The 17,473-nt window shown below is 38.8% G+C and overlaps 2 protein-coding genes across 3 annotated transcripts; one reads left to right on the top strand and one right to left on the bottom strand.

Annotated features, from left to right (window-relative positions):
• Positions 1-3,569: 3,569 nt before the first annotated feature.
• c8h17orf67 (chromosome 8 C17orf67 homolog) lies at positions 3,570-10,203 on the top strand. Of its 2 annotated transcripts, XM_088343197.1 has the most exons (4): positions 3,570-3,678; positions 6,421-6,521; positions 8,932-9,050; positions 9,744-10,203. In XM_088343197.1, exons 1-3 carry the CDS (start codon positions 3,624-3,626, stop codon positions 9,046-9,048), a joined length of 273 nt encoding a protein of 90 aa, XP_088199323.1. In that variant the 5' UTR covers positions 3,570-3,623; the 3' UTR covers positions 9,049-9,050; positions 9,744-10,203. The 2 variants fall into 2 exon arrangements, with proteins under 2 accessions (XP_088199323.1, XP_088199324.1); XM_088343198.1 differs by lacking the exon at positions 9,744-10,203 and having other exon boundaries at positions 8,932-9,051.
• Positions 10,204-10,855: 652 nt separating this feature from the next.
• On the bottom strand, positions 10,856-14,104 carry cbx8b (chromobox homolog 8b). The gene is made up of 5 exons (XM_088342568.1): positions 13,979-14,104; positions 13,835-13,878; positions 13,619-13,684; positions 13,455-13,521; positions 10,856-12,340 (listed from the first exon to the last, which is right to left on the bottom strand). The coding sequence occupies exons 1-5, from the start codon at positions 14,045-14,047 to the stop codon at positions 11,669-11,671; spliced, it is 918 nt and encodes a 305-aa protein (XP_088198694.1). The 5' UTR covers positions 14,048-14,104; the 3' UTR covers positions 10,856-11,668.
• Positions 14,105-17,473: the final 3,369 nt, after the last annotated feature.

A 17,473-nucleotide genomic window follows, 5' to 3' on the forward strand; every position in this document is an offset into this window, starting at 1 on the left:
GCTTGTGTCCTAACAGACATTTTCAACACCTCGCTAGACCAAGCCACTGTACCATCATGTTTCAAGATTGCCACAATCATCCCAGTGCCAAAGAATCCCCAGATCTCATCACTGAACGAGTACCGGCCCGTTACACTGACTCCTATCATAATGAAGTGCTTTTAGAGATTGGTTAATAAGCACATCATCTCCAGTCTCCCCTCCTCACTCGACCCCTTTCAGTTTGCCTACCGGACAAACCGCTCCACCGGGGATGCCATCTCCTCTGCTTTTCACCTGAGCCTGACACACCTAGAGGAGAAAAACACCCATATGCGGATGCTGTTCCTGGACTTCAGTTCAGTATTCAACACCATCATCCCAAAACACCTGGTAGGCAAACTGAGACTCCTTGGCTTCAACACCCCCCTGCGGAACTGGCTGCTGGACTTCCTCACTGACAGACCCCAGTCAGTGCGGCTTGGTCAGAACATCTCCAATGTCATCACCCTCAGCACAGGCTCCCCCAAGGCTGTGTCCTGAGCCCCCTGCTGTTCACCCTGATGACACACGACTGCGTCCCTAGGTCAGCCACAAACCACATCATGAAGTTTGCGGCGACACAACAGTGGTGGGGACGACAACGACCTGGCCTACAGAGAGGAGGTGGAACAGTTGGTGGGCTGGTGCAGAGTCCACAGCCTGGTCCTGAATGTTGACAAAACTAAAGAGATCATTATCGACTTCAGGAAAAAAAACGCCCCAACCATGCCCCACTTCTCATCAACAACAAGGCTGTGGAGGTTGTCAGCAGCACCAAGTCGCTAGGGGTGCACATCACAGACAAACTCACCTGGTCCGTGAACACTGCATTACTGGTGAAGAGGGCACAGCAGCGCCTGTACTTCCTGCGGAGGATGAGGGGAGCCCACCTGACCCCACCCACCCTCATCACATTCTACAGGGGCACCATAGAGGGCATCCTGACTAGCTGTATCTCTGTGTGGTGTGGAGGTTGCAGTGCCTCCGACTGGGGTAGTGTGAGGAGGGTGATGAGGACAGCAGAGAAAATCATCGGGACTTCTCTCCCCTCCATTCAGGACATTGACCAGAAGCGCTGCCTATCCCGAGCCAAGAACATCATTAGGGACCCGTCTCACCCCCATCATGGACTGTTCACTCTGCTAGCCTCTGGGAAGAGGTACTGCAGTGTGCGGTGCAGGACCACCAGGTTCTGCAACAGCTTTGTTCCCCTGGCCATTAGACGGTTAAATGGTCAATCACACACAGAGTAAGCCTACACAGCTGCTAATCTGTACATCTGTTTGTTTTGTTTTTTTTGCACTACTGGCAGTTCTCTTATACCTAGCCATTCCTTTGCACATCTGTTCACCTCTGCACTATCGTACTCCAGTGTTATTGTTATTATATGGTGACTTGTTTACCTGACTGCCCTCTTGCACTCTTTGCACTACTGTATAATACTATACATAGCTACAATTATTTAGCTCTGTCTCTTTTTAGAGAACCGGCTTTTTCGGCTCAACTCATTAAAGAGAGCCGGCTCTCAAACGGATCACTTGCTTTGATGCATTATAGTGCGAATGATTATGTTGTATAAAGAAGTCAAGAAAAAAAGGAAGTATAAAAGAAGAAAATAAAAAAAGACAGGTTTGTGGTGATCACTTTTAATCAGTATATTACCAACAATAATTTAATGCAGAAAATGAACTAATAATTTAAATAAGAAAATATATTATTCTACTTACTTATTGCCTCCCTGCTTTGCGCTCGGCATCAAGGGTTGGAATCGGGGGGTTTGGTCACCTAATGACTCCCAACACAGCAGTTGGGTCCAAAATGGCTGTGCCCTGTTTGCTTGCGGCTACATCAGCTTGCTACAGTTTAACTGTACGGGTCAGGTGTATCAACATTTCGTTCTGTGTGCATGATTACAAAGAATGACAATAAAAGTGAATTCTTCTACTTCTTAATTATCTCATCTCATCTCATTAGCTGCACCGCTTATCCTCAGTAGGGTCGCGGGGGTGCTGGAGCCCATCCCAGCAATCATCGGGCAGTGGGCAGGGGACACCCTAAACTGGTTGCCAGCCAATCGCAGGGCACACAGGGACAGACAACTCGCTCGCTCATTCACACCTAGGGACAATTTGGACCGGCCAATCCACCTGAAATGCATGTCTTCGGAATGTGGGAAGAAACCGGAGTGCCCGGAGGAAACCCACGCAAGCACGGGGAGAACATACAAACTCCGCACAGTAATTCCGGTAGCTGGATTTGAACCCACAGAGGAGGTTCCCAAGACCTTAGAACTGTGCCACACACGCGCTAACCACTGCGCCGCCGTGCTGCCCTACTTCCTAATTATATTTGCATGTATTTTTTCCTTCGACAGTGAACGTACAAGCGACTTCATTTTTGAACTTTTTTTTATAATAAACCTCATTATGTCGAGCAACTCAGTGTCTCACAACAAAACGTTCATTAACAATATATATGATTTAAGGAAAATCATGTACAATATAACATGTTAATCTACATAAGTAAACATGTTTGAAAAAAAAAAGATTCTTTTGTATTTTGTAAGGGAAAATACGACAGTTTGTAAGGGCATGGAGCACACTAAATTTTGGGGACCCATAGATCTCTATTGGGACCCATAGATTTTTGAGCATGCGAGTCCCCGGGACCCATCACTTTTCAGAGGTAAAATGAACACTGCATCACTAGCCATTAAAAGATTAAAAAACAAAATTATATGACAAAAAGATACATTAAAACAATCAAAAGATATATAGCAGGTTCGATTCTCGGCTCCTCCGTGTTATATGTCGAGGTGTCCTTGGGCAAGACACTGAATCTCTTATGCCCCCAATGAGCAGGTAGGTGCTTTGCATGCCTGAGGCTGCTGTCGGTGTGTGTGAATGGGTAAGTGTGAAGCACATTGTAAAGCGCTTTGGGAGGTCTCAGTTGACTTGAGAAGCGCTATATAAATGCAGACCATTTAACTTTACATTTTAATAGAAATATTTCTTCTTTTTTTATACGGTTTAAGTTTGAAGTGTAGTTATTTCATAAATAATAAAAACCTCTTTAGTGCCTAAAGTTATAAACTAACTCAACGGTGGAAGGTTTCAATTATTCATTGATCATGACATTTCATGCAAAAAGTGTCGATATCGGATCTGTATATGGATTAATACTATCATGTATTTACCTGGATCGGCTGATACGTAAATTCCCAGTATCACCCACTCCTATTTAAAATGAAGACCATTTACCAAAAGTGGGAGCTGCTTTTTGTTTGTTGGGTGATCATTCTACAGCGCCATCTAGCGGATTAAAGACGACAGTTAAATACATTCAACATTCTATGGGTGGTTTGAAACTCTACAATGCACTGGGCCTGTTTTAATATTATATCCCATCCACACGATTTTCAATCATTTTGTAGCAGAGTTTCTTCCTTATTGTGGAAGCCTGTACAGTAATATGACGCTGATTGATATTTTGTGGGAGGCACAACAGAGGAGGAGGAGATGTTTTTCCCCTTCACTCCTTTTGGACTAGCAAACCAGAACCCAGAGAGGAGAACAAGTTTCATTTGATAAAAGGTATTCAAGATGAAGACCCTGGTAGTGTTTCTCCTTTGTCTGGTCCTTTTGACAACACACACAGGTAGGAAGCGCATGAAATGCTATTTACATGTTCTCATCTTATATAGAATATATTTTAGATGCGAGATTGTTTTTATTGTCATTAACATATAATGACAACGAAATTTGCAACCCCGGTGTACAATGTTTATAAAGAAGTTTAAAACAAGGTTACAATAAAATAAAATAGCTATATACAAAAGGTAAAATACTAAGTACATATATTCTGTGTTGTGTATGTACTTCAAGGTGCAGTGTAAAAAGAGCCTTGTGGTGTGGCAAGTCCTGTGAATAATGTCTGTGTTTTCATACTGTTAAACTGGATATACGTGTGTTTTGAGCTAAAATATTTATATTTCTTCTAATGCAGTAAGTAAAAGATTATAATTCATTTGTGTCAAATCATGCACAGTTTGTTTTTGTTTAGCCGAAAAGCAAATATCTGTTTTCACAGGTAGTTAGCGTTTATGCCACGTTGGCGTGAGCGCATGAGCACCCGCAGATCCGACTTTTGGATTCCGCCAGTGTTTAAACAAGCATGCACGCATACACGCACGCATTCATGCATTCGCACACACATCACGCACGCAACCGCGTGTGCACACAGCATGTGCGTTCACTTTGGCTGCAGCTGAGAGAAAATGAGAAAAAGCCGCCCAGACGGATGGTGCTGCACGGGCTTTTCTCCCTTGGGAATGACCGATATGAATGTGCACTCTGTCAGCGGGAGGAGTAAGAGTGAGGGGGAGGAGAGGAAGGGTGGGAGAAATATATATATATATATATATATATATATATATATATATATATATAGATAGATAGATAGATAGATAGATAGATAGATAGATAGATAGATAGATAGATAGATAGATAGATAGATAGATAGATAGATAGATAGATAGATAGATAGATAGATAGATAGATAGATAGATAGATAGATAGATAGATAGATATAGAGAGAGAGAGAGAGAGAGAGAGAGAGAGAAAGAGAGAGAGAGAGAGAGAGAGAGAGAGAGAGAGGGAGGGTAGAGAGAGGGGAAAGAGAGACCAAGAGAGAGCGAGAGCAACTTGCTAGTATTTCCGCTTAAGAGCTTGTACAGTATAGACCCCATTTCCAGTCTACGTCATCGTCAAATCACCTCAGGGTGGCAATCAGGTTTAGATTTTTTGTTTGAACAATTTTTATTGACACTTTTAACAGAAATCAAACGCATTCTCACTTTCATTACATCATATTCTAACAATATGAGGTTTGAACAATTTTTATCGACACTCCCAACAGCAATTAAACACATTCACAACTTCGCCACACTCCAACTATATGGATCATCATGGAAATGGGATTTGTTGGAAAATAAAAAAAGCCAATGTGTACAGAGCAATACTGTTGTGCAGGTGAGGGAGCGAAGGGGTGTGCTATCTACATAAAGAAACGGCACTTTGAGGAAATTGGTGGAGTGAAGTATAGATATAGTTAGTATTGATTTTTTGATCTATCACCCCAACCCTACTTTTCAGTATCGTATGGTACTATTACAAAATACTTGTGTGTGCGTGTGTGCGCGCGCGCGCGCATGCGTGTATGTTTGTGTGCGTGCATGCTTGTGTGTGTGTGTGTCTGTGTGCGTGCGTATGTATCCCTTAACCACTAGACTCGCAAGGGCACCATCTCCTGTGGTGCGTCTTGGAAAAGTACAGCCTGTTGGCACCCATCCTTCTCCAGGCCTATTTAGTAAATGATCCAAAATCAGTTGATCCTATGTGCACAGCTCTGTCTTCTCAAATGGGATTTCTTCCCACCCTCCCAAGCAGCATCCTCGAGTCGAACGCCACAAAATGATAACTCTTAGGAAAATGTTGAAAGTTTATTGCTACCACTGCTTATTATAAGCCTTAAACTACTTACTTTAGCTACTGATGCAAGCTAGTATATTTTTTATAATAATAATAAAATTCATAATTTGGGGTTGGGTGGTTAGCGCACAGCCCCACGCTGCGGAGGTCCAGTGTTCAAGTCCAGCTAAAGCAGCCTCCCCGTGTGGAGTTTGCATGCTCCCCCATACCTGCGTGGGTTACTTTGTGACCCTAGTGAGGATTAGCAGCAACCTCCCAGCCTCGGGGCGGGCGCCCTACCCCAAGGCCACAGAGCTCTTAATATACATTTAACATAATATATATTTCATATTATTATATTGTTGATAATAATGATTGATTACTTTTTATGATTATCATTATTAGTATTATTATTAGTATCGTTATTAGTATTATGATTAGTATTGTTATTAGTATCGATCCCACCAACAAAAAAGATGTAAGTAAGGTGGGTGCAAGTCATGGGAAGTCAATTCTTTACGTTTAACTCGTGTGTGAATTAAGCTCCTGTAAATATGAACAGGCCATCTGAGACACTATTTTTGTCCATTTAACTTGTGGGCATAAAAGGGTATTTCATTCATTATTTACCCGATTTGGAACAACGTTGTATACCAGTAAAAAGTCACACACAAATGCTTACTTTGATTACAAAAATAAATACTTTGTGCTTAAATTTCTTCTTATCTACGATGCATGATCTTTCTGTCAACCGGCTGGTATAAACTGACATGAATTCCGCCGTTCTGCCTCAACGTCACACTTGTTTACAAACACAGAAAGTGATCTATAACTCGTATTGTAACCTAGATATATCTTTGTTTTTGCAATAGGATGTTGGGTTACGGGTCATATTTGCGTCCTTTCAATTTTGTGCGGCTTCTTCCCCTAGATGGCAACCCACTTATCAAGGAGAGTTTTGCAAAGCAGCTTCTGCGGAGCAAGCGACAGGAAAGGCCAAGGACGCCGGGCCACCCCGACGAACCCATGAGGGTGAGGGTGGTTCATCAATCCAAATATATATGCAGGCTATGTATTTGTTATTTATATTATTTTTATAGAACTCTCACTTTTTATGCATGCAACAAATTGCAGGTGGTTTTTTTTTGATAATCAACTGATTGCAACGACATTGACACAACTGTTATTTATAAAGTATTTGAGAAGCCTAAAATACATAATTGATTTTTAATTTTCCACTGGACAATTGCCTGAACTGTATAATTGTTTTGTGCAACTAGCTGATGGTCTCATTTTGCTTTTGTGTTGTGCCCAATTAAAAAGCCACAAGCAAACAAGTGAACAAACAAGTAAGCAAGCAAGCAAGCAAGCAAACAAACAAACCAACAAAAACAAGCAAACAAAATTGCATTAGCACTAGAAACGTCTCCATAAAGTGTAGCCCAAAAAACCGAGTTCCTGTACATGTTTATACTTTCTCTACAGTTGTTTATCATCCATCCACGCAAACGCAAATATAGGAACATCAGTTTTGTATGATACGATTTCCAAAAAATAAGGTCTGGGAATCCAGTGAAATAAACTCTGTTTTTTAATTTATTTAATTTTTTTCTTAGGTCAAATTAAAATCTGTTTGCAGAGTAAATTACGACATTACCAGATATTGAACTTTCTCAAGGAGGACAGTTCTATGCAGCAAATACGCACACACACTTCCTTTCTTTCACGTTTCGCGACATTAATTATTTTGATTTGCTCTTACTTTTGTTTTTCGTGAGAAATAATGGTAAAAACAGTAACAATGAAATTATTGGGGTGGGATGTTTCAAACAAAATGACCCATTTTGGTTTAGATACATTGACGCATTTTTGTACAATATGCTAGGCTGTGAAGCCCAACCTTCATTATGTATTGTCTTAACATCAAACATTTCCTTTTTTGAGTTGGTTATTATACCAAGATAATTGATGTTAATGATTTGCTTTTATGACTTGAAACATGTAAAAATGTTTTATTATAGTGACTATTTGAGCTTTGTTCAAATCTTTTTTACTACAAACAACAAATACATCAATTCTAAGTGGTGTGCATTGTCAGTCTTGGCGATTTCAGGTGAGCGTTAGTATGGTGTTTTAATTTGTTCTGGATGTCTAACGCAGAAGTTTGAATTGTCTATATCACACGCGTAAAAGGAACGGCCTGTTGGCAATAAGTGGCCAGCCACATCATTTTTTGTCGCCAGCAAGACAATGCTGAGAGAAGTACATGAGAAAAGTGACCTTCGTCGCGTCAAACAATGACATTCATTTTTAAATATGTCCACTGGGTGTCCCTGAAGCCAGGTGCCACTCCAAAAGGAACTGTATTTGCTAAGTACCATTTATCAGAATAGAACATTTAAGGAGACGAACAAATCCAATTTTTTAATACTTTAAAACAATTCAGGAAAGCTGTTTGAGGCAATACAAAAAATACAAAATTAAAAAAATAGCACCTGGGTGTTTTTTAAGAAGCTTTAGCTCCTTTCTATATTGGATATGAAATTTAACAACGACGTTCTCACGTTCAGGTTCATTAAAAAATGAAGAAAAAAAAAGCCTTTCAAATCTCATCTCATTAGCCGTACCGCTTATCCTCATTAGGGTCGCGGGGGGGCTGGAGCCCATCCCAGCCATCTCCGGGCAGTGGGCAGGGGACACCCTGAACTGGTTGCCAGCCAATCGCAGGGCACACAGGGACAGACAACTCATTCGCTCATTCACACCTAGGGACAATTTGGACCGGCCAATTCACCTGAAATGCATGTTTTTTTGGAATGTGGGAGGAAACCGGAGTGCCCGGAGGAAACCCACGCAAGCACGGGGAGAACATACAAACTCCGCACAGGAAGTCTGGAGCTGGATTTGAACCCACGACAGGTTCCCATGACATGAACTGTGCCGCACAAGCGAAACTATTCTGTGTACGTTATTTTGTCACTTTCTAGTCAGATTGAATTCCTTAAGGTAAATATTAGTATTTTTATTTTTTTACAAATGCACAGATGGAAAAAAAAATATTATTGGTGAAGGGAAAATAATAACGAGGGGGGGGGGGACTCAATAATCGCTCTAACATCAAATCTTATACCCCTGAATCATAATTTAATCATGAGCCTCTGAAAAGCCCCCCAGCTCTCCAGCTAAGCTACACTTTTTATGCCATTAATTTCCAATTCAGGCCCCGGTGAGCATGTTCCTTCTACCATGTGGCCCCTGTGCTAAAATGAGTTTGAAACCCCTGTTTTAAGTGTAAAACCAACAGCACTGTATTACTATGTACACTTATAATACCCAGTATTAAGTTAGCATTAAAATAACAAACTTTTCCACAACCTCAATGAACATATGATCCTTATCCATTAATCATTTAAAAAAAACGATAATGTGTTTTGGCCCTCAGGAGCATATGCTTCGCATGCAGGCTTTGGACCAGCGAGCTCAGGAGACCAACCTGGAACACTGGCTAAACCCTCACTGTTACCCACGCTGTGACAGGAACTATGGACACCCTGTCTGATGGTGAGCACAAAGGTCACCCATATCCCCCCCCCCCCCCCCCCAACCTATAACTCAAATAGGCCCTGAAACCCTAAACACAGCATGCAAAAGGTGTAGGCTAGTAGTCGCGCTAACTACAGCCCAAATTTATCTTCATTGCACAACAATATTAACATTCATCTCTGGTACCGTGACTAAAATAGTGTGGTGATCTACCGCCTTTTCAAAAGTCATCTATACCACTGGTGGTCCAGTGCTCTGACAACTGAGCTGATCCAGAGAGCTGTTAAGACTGCATGTGCACGGTATAACATAAAATGTATGTTCTATGGATTTTTTTTCTGTCGAATGTTATTTGGTTATTTTTATGTTAAAAAATAGTTTTATGACCTTTACCTGGTTCCTGACCCATGTAAAGAATCCAAAGGCTTATTTTATCGTAACGTTCTGGAAAACAGTTTCCAATTTACGTTTAGGCTTTCTTGCAATCCTCACACTTTTTTCTCATCAGATAACGGAAAAGTTATGTGGCCCTCACAGGAGAAGGTTTGGGTACCTCTGGTTTAGGCCTGCATTAAACTGAAAGCAATTTAAATTGTTGTTGTTTTTTACTTAGATGTAAAACAAGCAATTTTAGATGAATAATAAAAAAATAAGCATTGTTTTTGTTTAACCGAAAGAATTTGTAACTATTTAATTATCTTTTCTTTGCAGGAAAAAAAAACTGCATCAACACAACTGATGGCAAATGGAAAGACGGATTTAATCTAACGTGAAGATATAGTCAATATACGTACATTTTGTTTCCTATCGAATAATGCATGCTCATTCGTAGAATCATACCTGTCAACTTATAGACGTTTTCCCCGTATTTTATTCATTTTTTTTAATATTTTGAAATTGTGTATTCTAAAAATATTTCTACGGTAAAAGAAAACTTTTGGGGTTTGACCCATTTCGGCTCTAATATATAGGTTTCCTATATACGTATAATTAGCAATAAAACATGTACTGCAAGGGGGGAAAGAACTAAGAAAGCTGGAGTTTATTTTCAAAAGCGAATAAACGTGTTTGAACAAACTTTCTTTGTTTTTAATTCTACATAGTCTATCTTGCTGTGAGGAACTAGGTTTCGCATTGTGTTTGTGAGGTTTATTATCGATTAATAATGAGAGTGGCAATCGTTAATAAGTGAAACAATCGGTGAATGTTGACATGTACGTAGAACTTTATAAAATAGGCCTAGATCATAACATACGTGTGGAACGAGTGAATAAAAATAACCACCATTTAATATGTATCGTCCCCTTTTCTTTCTATAGTTTTGGTACGTTAAAAAGATGCGTCATTCTGTTTAAGCGTCATCTTGCAAGGCGGCTTGTCAGGCAAAAATATATTTAGTTAATTTTAGAGACGTATAATGAACGTTGACATTGCTATAAAGGCCACAATAGAGGAGTGACGGTTTGTAGTTGGTTAAAAAAAAAACACGCGCTTATATCATGTCAGCAAAGAGGCATGTGGGGAATGCAAATTATGCCCGCGCAATTCCAACGTGATCTTTTGTATACTTGAGCGTGGACAAAAGAAGCGTAAATGTCGCTAAAAAAACAGCAAATTGATAGGTGAAAATATACCCGATTGTTTTTTTTTAGTTTGTGGCCTGATAAATAAGTGCACTCACGTCCTTTTTAACGCACGCTCTTCTTGATAAAATCAACAAACAGGCCTGTTAAAAACACGTCTATTTTATTCTAACCGCCTTATGTAATGCTGTTTTCATAAGATAAACTATGCAAAATAGAGCCACAAAGAACAGCAAGGCCTCGGGTTTTTATGTACCGGTATAATGAAATGTTCAACATCTGAAACAAAGTTTGGATTTCAACAGAAAAAAACGAGAACTGATTAATACTTTTCAACACAAAGTTTCTTGGATCCATCGATAAGTCTTTGTCAATTCATTACAAATTACAGCTGGAAAATCAAACTCAGTTTGGCTGTTAGGCAGATGCAGAAATTGTTTTTCAGTTTTATAATCCATCAACCAGATTACTTTAGTGGCCTACTCTGGATATTGAAATCATGGATGATAATGGATCTTTTTTAAGCATAACACGTTCATTCACAAAAAATGGACAAAACGGATTTACATGTTTGGCATTGAATGTGTTCACTTCTTTATTTTAACAGTTGAGTGAATGCGTATTTACACCTTAACAAACTCACCACACTATACAAACTCAAGGTGGAGCTGTGGAACTGGTTTGAAATAAATAAAAAACACATAAAGTAAAAGTTTTGGCAAAGCATTGGACAAAAAAATTAGACAACATCTGATCAAACTACTGAGACTACTAAGTAGAGAGTATATATTTGACTGCCCTCTAACGTCCAAAGGAGAATTTTGGTTTGCATTTATTTTAAAAAATCACAACTTTTGATAGAAATTACCTAGATCGCTTATTTTTTTTTTGACATACTCAGAAATCATCGGGACGTGGCCCGCCCGCTGGCTGTATGTTTGACTACAATTCTAAATATTAACAGCATGGTGGGGAGAAGAAAACATTTTCTGATCTGAACCAAACTGTACAAATTTTACACACAAAATACATGTAACCAGTGCATGAAGATGATCATCTCTTGTCTTTGAAGAAGCCTTTGGATGTGCTGCTCTCCTTGATGGTAACGGTTAAGAAGTTGGCGGTAACATCCGTCACCAGAACTTTGTCCAAGTCACACAGAGACGGCCTCCACTTCACCTGATCCAGGTCCAAGTCCAGCCGGGTCGGAGCAGGCTTATCCAGGAAGAACGGCTTTTCCGTGGGTAACAGCGGGCTGGCGCCAGTCTGGTGCTTGGAAGAACCTGAGCTCTTAACAATCTCGTGCGTGGGCCTGATTTGTGCAGAATGATGGTGGTGCCGGTGGTGTTTATGACCATGCTGGTGGTTTTTAGGACACCCATGATGAGATACTTCGAGCAGTTTAAGATGTTCTTCCCTCAATATTTGAGAATTATGTCCCACCAACTCGTCAGATTTTCTCTTTACATCCTGGAAACGCAGCTTGGGCTTCGGACCTCTCTTCTTGGGAATTTGGGGGCTGGCTTGCTGCTTGTGGGCCAAATCAGGAGGCCTGACGCAAAAGCTTTCTTCTCGGTTGACATCCAGAGGTGGGAAGATAGTGGGAACGACGGATCTCAGGCCTTCTCGGGCCCTCTGGGTGACAACAGGCTCTGAAGTGGGATAACTGATCCGGATCCCTCGCATAGCCTCTTTCCGGAACTCAGAAGACTTGGAGGCTTGGGCCTATTTAAACAAATAAATAAATTGTATTTTTCAATGTTTATGGGTCAAGTTGAATCACAGCTTCCCTTGTTTTTGTCTATTTAATTGTTTTTATTATGGTTAAACCAAGAGTCATTAAGTGCTATAAAACAGACAATTACAGGACCAAGTTCCTTTCTGGACCTCTTTTTCACCTCTGAACTTCCAATGACCCTGTTTAACAACCTTCTGCTCATAACACAGGCTCCCATTTAGATCGGGATAAACTTGAGGATTGTTACAAATGTGGTCAGGAAAAGGCGTTTATGGGCATAAATAATGGAAAATGCCTGAAAATTTGCCTTATTTATAAAAAACTAGCCCTTTTGGTTTGCAAAAACAGTTGTGTCAAAAATGACCCAATTTCAAAGTCCCCAAAGGTTATTTACGTTAATTTGACCTAACCATTGTTAAGAAGAAATAAAAAAGATTTTTTTGTTCATTTTAAGCAATAATAATAAGAATAAAACATTTCAGTCCAATCTTACAGAACCATACCCAAATCAGAACCCATTTCTTAACATAGGTTACTTCTTTTTTTAAATGAAAGAATGTCAATCAATTATTACCAAATTTCTGGCTATTTTTTATGTGTTTTTAGAGTTTAAATGTGTTCTAAAGAAGAGTAATCTTTAGTGGACTTAAAGAATAAAACTATAGAATATAGAATGTTTTTTCTTTTCATTTGTATGAGCCAACAACTTTGTTGTGCGTGCATGCATGAACTATGATTGTGCGCCCTAGTTAAATAAAATAAGTTATATTTTTCTTGGGATTCTACCTATCAAACGTTGCCACAAGTTTCATAGCTGTGAACTTATACGTCCCCCCTATTTTATACATTCCTTGATCATGCCAAATTGAGTATAACATTTTCGTACGGGAAAATAAATATATTTAAAAAGACCGATCTCGTTTTTCCCAGTTCGGCTCTAATCCGGATCGTCTCGGTCACTGATTGCAGTCGACAGCGTCATTGAAGATTGCTAATATTGTCTCAGTATTCTAAATAGTCTGTGTTCTTGTGAGTAAATAGGTGCCGCGTTGCATTTGTTAGTTTGTTGTCATATAAAAACGTTGTCAAGCATATCCTTACCTTGAGGAGAAAATGCTTAGGTTTTGGTCCTCTTTTTTTGGGCCCGAACTGCTCCCTTTCACGCTCCCTGTTCAGAACCAATACAAAAAAATAATAAATCTAGACGCGTCTTAGTAAAGGTCAACCGATCAAAGTGCACGTGACAACCCGTAACGTTTCCGTACCTTTGCTCAAAAGCCGCAAACAATCGCGAATCCAGAATGTTTTCTTCCGGTTCCCATGTGCTGTATCTGATTTATTGAGGCACAAAATTTGCGAGTGAGGTTCACGAAGCGGACTCAAGAGATTCGGTTCGTCATATAGATCGTGCTAGCCACGCGAAGCTAACTGCAGCTACGCGCACATAGACATCAAATGCGTTCATAAATAGCGACACTTACTTAGGAGACCATCCTTTCCATTTGACGAGGTACTCGATCCGACCCTGCATGCCATTAGGAACACAAAAAACGTGATTTAGCTTGTAATGTGACAAAACAAGCATTTTTTTCAAATTCCGCACGGCGAAAAGAAATTCTACATGCCTTCCTTATCCTGCGTTTGATGATTGATTCTGCAGCGAACACCCTCTCCCCGACGGCAGAGAGCTCCATGTTGGGTCCAGTGCAACCTACCGTTAGCTTGCTAGCGCTGAGATCGTTTTTTTTTTTTGCTCCAGTCCTTCTGCCACTCTGAATTCCCGACAGACCATAATACTGTCGAGCGGAAAATGGACGTCAGCGCATTTTTACACCGTTGCTAAGGAACCGCAGTCTGTGGACCCAGTAGGACGAAGTTCATTGGCTCAACCGTTGCTACGTGTTCAGGTTGCTAAGTGAGGGGGAGGGGCTTAAAGCGGGACGGGTTTTCGTCTCAAAATAGGGAGGGTTTAAAAATACAATTATTCTCCGCCTAAATTGTTAGTATCATCCATACAAGAATGCTTTAATGTGTGATAACATGAACATAAATTATATAAATTTAATAAATTGGATAGAAGACACATTTGAAGCGCACAAAGCTTTAAAGGAATGCGCAATACATATTCTATTCTATTCTATTCTATTCTATTCTATTCTATTCTATTCTATTCTATTCTATTCTATTCTATTCTATTCTGTTTTGTTCTGTTCTGTTCTGTTCTATTCTATTCTATTCTATTCTATTCTATTCTATTCTATTCTGTTTTGTTCCGTTCCGTTCTATTCTATTCTATTCTATTCTATTCTATTCTATTCTATTCTATTCTATTCTATTCTATTCTATTCTATTTCATACCTGTTAACCCCAGCCAATCGTTCGCCTTATTAATTATTACATGAACGTAAAAAGTATCAAAGCAGCGCGTAATAAACGACATTATTCATATCAAATCACATTTATTTGTAAAGCCCTTTTCAGCTAATGTTTTTCCACTTAAAGTGCTGTATAAAATCATTCAGTGTACAAAAACACAATAAAATCCCATTCCTTTTCTCTATCTACCTAACAACCCAAAACATCTAAAACACACACACAATTGTTAACATATAAATAAAATAGACACAAATCCAAGTAAAATAATTATGGCAGATCCCAAAGGAAGGCTTATCCAAACTTTGTTGTATTCTATTCTATTCTATTCTATTCTATTCTATTCTATTCTATTCTATTCTATTCTATTCTATTCTATTCTATTCTATTCTATTCTATGCCTGTCAACCTCAGCCAACCTTTAATGAGTGCAATTCCTCTTGATAGGCAATAATAAACTCTAAAAACACAACGCGGCACCTATTTACCCACCAAAAGACAGACTATGTAGAATAAAAACTAAGATTATTTGTGTAAAAAGGGCTTGTTTTGTTTTCCAATTAAATGGTAAACGCTAATTGGTCTGCATTTATATAGCGCCTTTCAAGTCAATGAAGACCTCCCAAAGCGCTTTACAATGTGCTTCACACTTACCCATTCACACACACACTCACACACCAATCGGGAGTCAGCCATGCAAGGCGCCGACCTGCTTATAGGGGGCATAAGGGATTTAGTGTCTTGCCCAAAGACACTTCGACATATGACACGGAGGAGCCGGGAATCGACACAAACCAGTCTCTCGGCGTCTTTCTTCGTTATTTCTCCTCTTGCTGTATACATTTCGTGTTGCTTCTTAGAGGAAAGATTAGAGGTAAAATGGGCAAAATGAGATCGGTCTAATAAAAAAACTGTTTTAAAAGAGTTGGTTTATTTTATTTTGTTTTAAGAGTTCGTTTTATTTTAACTTTTTTTTTTTACAAAAAAATACAGGGGAAACGTATATATTGACAGGTATGTCTATTCTATTCTATTCTATTCTATTCTATTCTATTCTATTCTATTCTATTCTATTCTATTCTATTCTATTCTATTTAGCCAAAGGGTCCGTATACAAAATTGTCCGCAGGATTTCTCTCTCACAATTGTATCTTTTTCGTTTACAAAACGAATATATCAATTACTTTCAGATATAAAATTCTCCTGCCATTCTAGTGTAGACTTTTGTTTGCAATACTGATTAATGAACAAAACACATAAATTAAGTAGAATGAATGCCTTTCTAAATCGGTTGCTTGATGAATAGAATTCCAAACTTTATTTTTTAAGTAATCTTCTCTTCTATTTACTTTGAATAATAGTCAGAACGAGGACACAAATGTGACCACAGTTATTTGAACCGGTTCACAAAAACAAATACATTAAGTATTAATTACTCAATATTCGCCTCATGTCAGGCATGCCAAAGAAATGCACAAAGAAAATATTATTGTTTACATTTTAGCGGACGATGAAAATTTGTTTCGTCACGAAAGACTAAAATAAGGAAAGATTTTGCGCTTTGATGGCGCTACAACCGTCCGCCGCCCTCATCTAAAACAAAAGCTAACAAAAATAATACAAATCGTTACTTCACGATAAAAAGATCATTATAATGATAACACAATTTCAATAATTGCCCATGACCTTATATTAATTGTCACTTGTAATAATTTTAATTTTACTGCAAACCGACGAAAACTAAAGAAATAGAGACTTCCTCATCAATGTTTATTTTATTTCTATTAGTAACTTATTTTGGAGTTGTCGTCGTTTTTTTTCTTTTTCTAGATAATATACAAGATGAATAAATTGGTGTTTTGGGGGGAATTAAGCGCATGGATGTGAGATAGAAATACATTAGTTTTCCAAAAACATATATTATAAAAATACTTACTTTACCTTCAGAAATTATTCATAATTTAGTTATTTTATGCATATTTTCTATACAAATATAGACATATAGATAGGCCTATTTTTAATTTCGATCAACCCTGCACATTTTAAAATACACGGTACAATTTAAGTTTATGTGTTACAATCCCCAGTTTTATTGTAAAAGACCCGATTTCTACAATTAGTTTTTCCAGGGGGGGGGCTTTTTTTTGTTTGCAGCGTTATGATTTCTGTTTCCGATGTCTAATTATCTACTGTATTTGGTCATTATCACCCCTTGATAATGCACATTTTCCCTTCAAATTTTGTTGCAGCAACTTGCAATATTAGATATGACTTCTGTCGAATGCGCATTCATTATTTTTTAACCACTCGACTTTAAATATGCATACTTAGATTGATTCCGTGTGTAAAATAAAAAACAAAACCAAAACCAAACCAAAAAACCCCTAACTTTTTAATCCAAGCGTTGCATTGGCAGAGGGGCCAGGTTAAAAGGGAAAAGAGCAATTGATTGTTTTTTTTTTTGGGGTACTGTAGCTACCAATGCCGTCTGCTAAGCGACACATCGGCAATATAAGGAAAAAGGGATAATGTAGGTGTTTCCAATTCTCTTATATCGTCCTTGCTATTTAAAAAATACATATATCATTTGTTTGCCATTTTGGTCAGCCTCAAATTCACGCAAACAAACAAAATATGATGAAAAAATGGGGACATTCGAATTGCAGCAGCAATTTGCATGTACGAATGAATAAACAGGCAGACGAGTATATTTTATTTTTTATCTATAAATAGACAATTTCTTCAGA

Source organism: Urocampus carinirostris, chromosome 8 (genome assembly GCF_059441175.1).
Source record: "Urocampus carinirostris isolate Australia breed hairy pipefish chromosome 8, RoL_Ucar_1.0, whole genome shotgun sequence".
NCBI lineage: Eukaryota > Metazoa > Chordata > Actinopteri > Syngnathiformes > Syngnathidae > Urocampus > Urocampus carinirostris.

Bases quoted from the DNA above. Each gene is read 5' to 3' on its own strand.
- c8h17orf67 (XM_088343197.1), top strand. From the start codon at position 3,624: ATGAAGACCCTGGTAGTGTTTCTCCTTTGTCTGGTCCTTTTGACAACA. The intron at 3,679-6,420 runs GTAGGAAGCGCA...TTCTTCCCCTAG, and splicing joins CCTTTTGACAACACACACAG to ATGGCAACCCACTTATCAAG. The intron at 6,522-8,931 runs GTGAGGGTGGTT...TTTGGCCCTCAG, and splicing joins ACCCCGACGAACCCATGAGG to GAGCATATGCTTCGCATGCA.
- cbx8b (XM_088342568.1), bottom strand. From the start codon at position 14,047: ATGGAGCTCTCTGCCGTCGGGGAGAGGGTGTTCGCTGCAGAATCAATC. The intron at 13,522-13,618 runs GTACGGAAACGT...GGTTCTGAACAG, and splicing joins TTTGCGGCTTTTGAGCAAAG to GGAGCGTGAAAGGGAGCAGT. The intron at 12,341-13,454 runs GTAAGGATATGC...TTGTTTAAATAG, and splicing joins CTAAGCATTTTCTCCTCAAG to GCCCAAGCCTCCAAGTCTTC.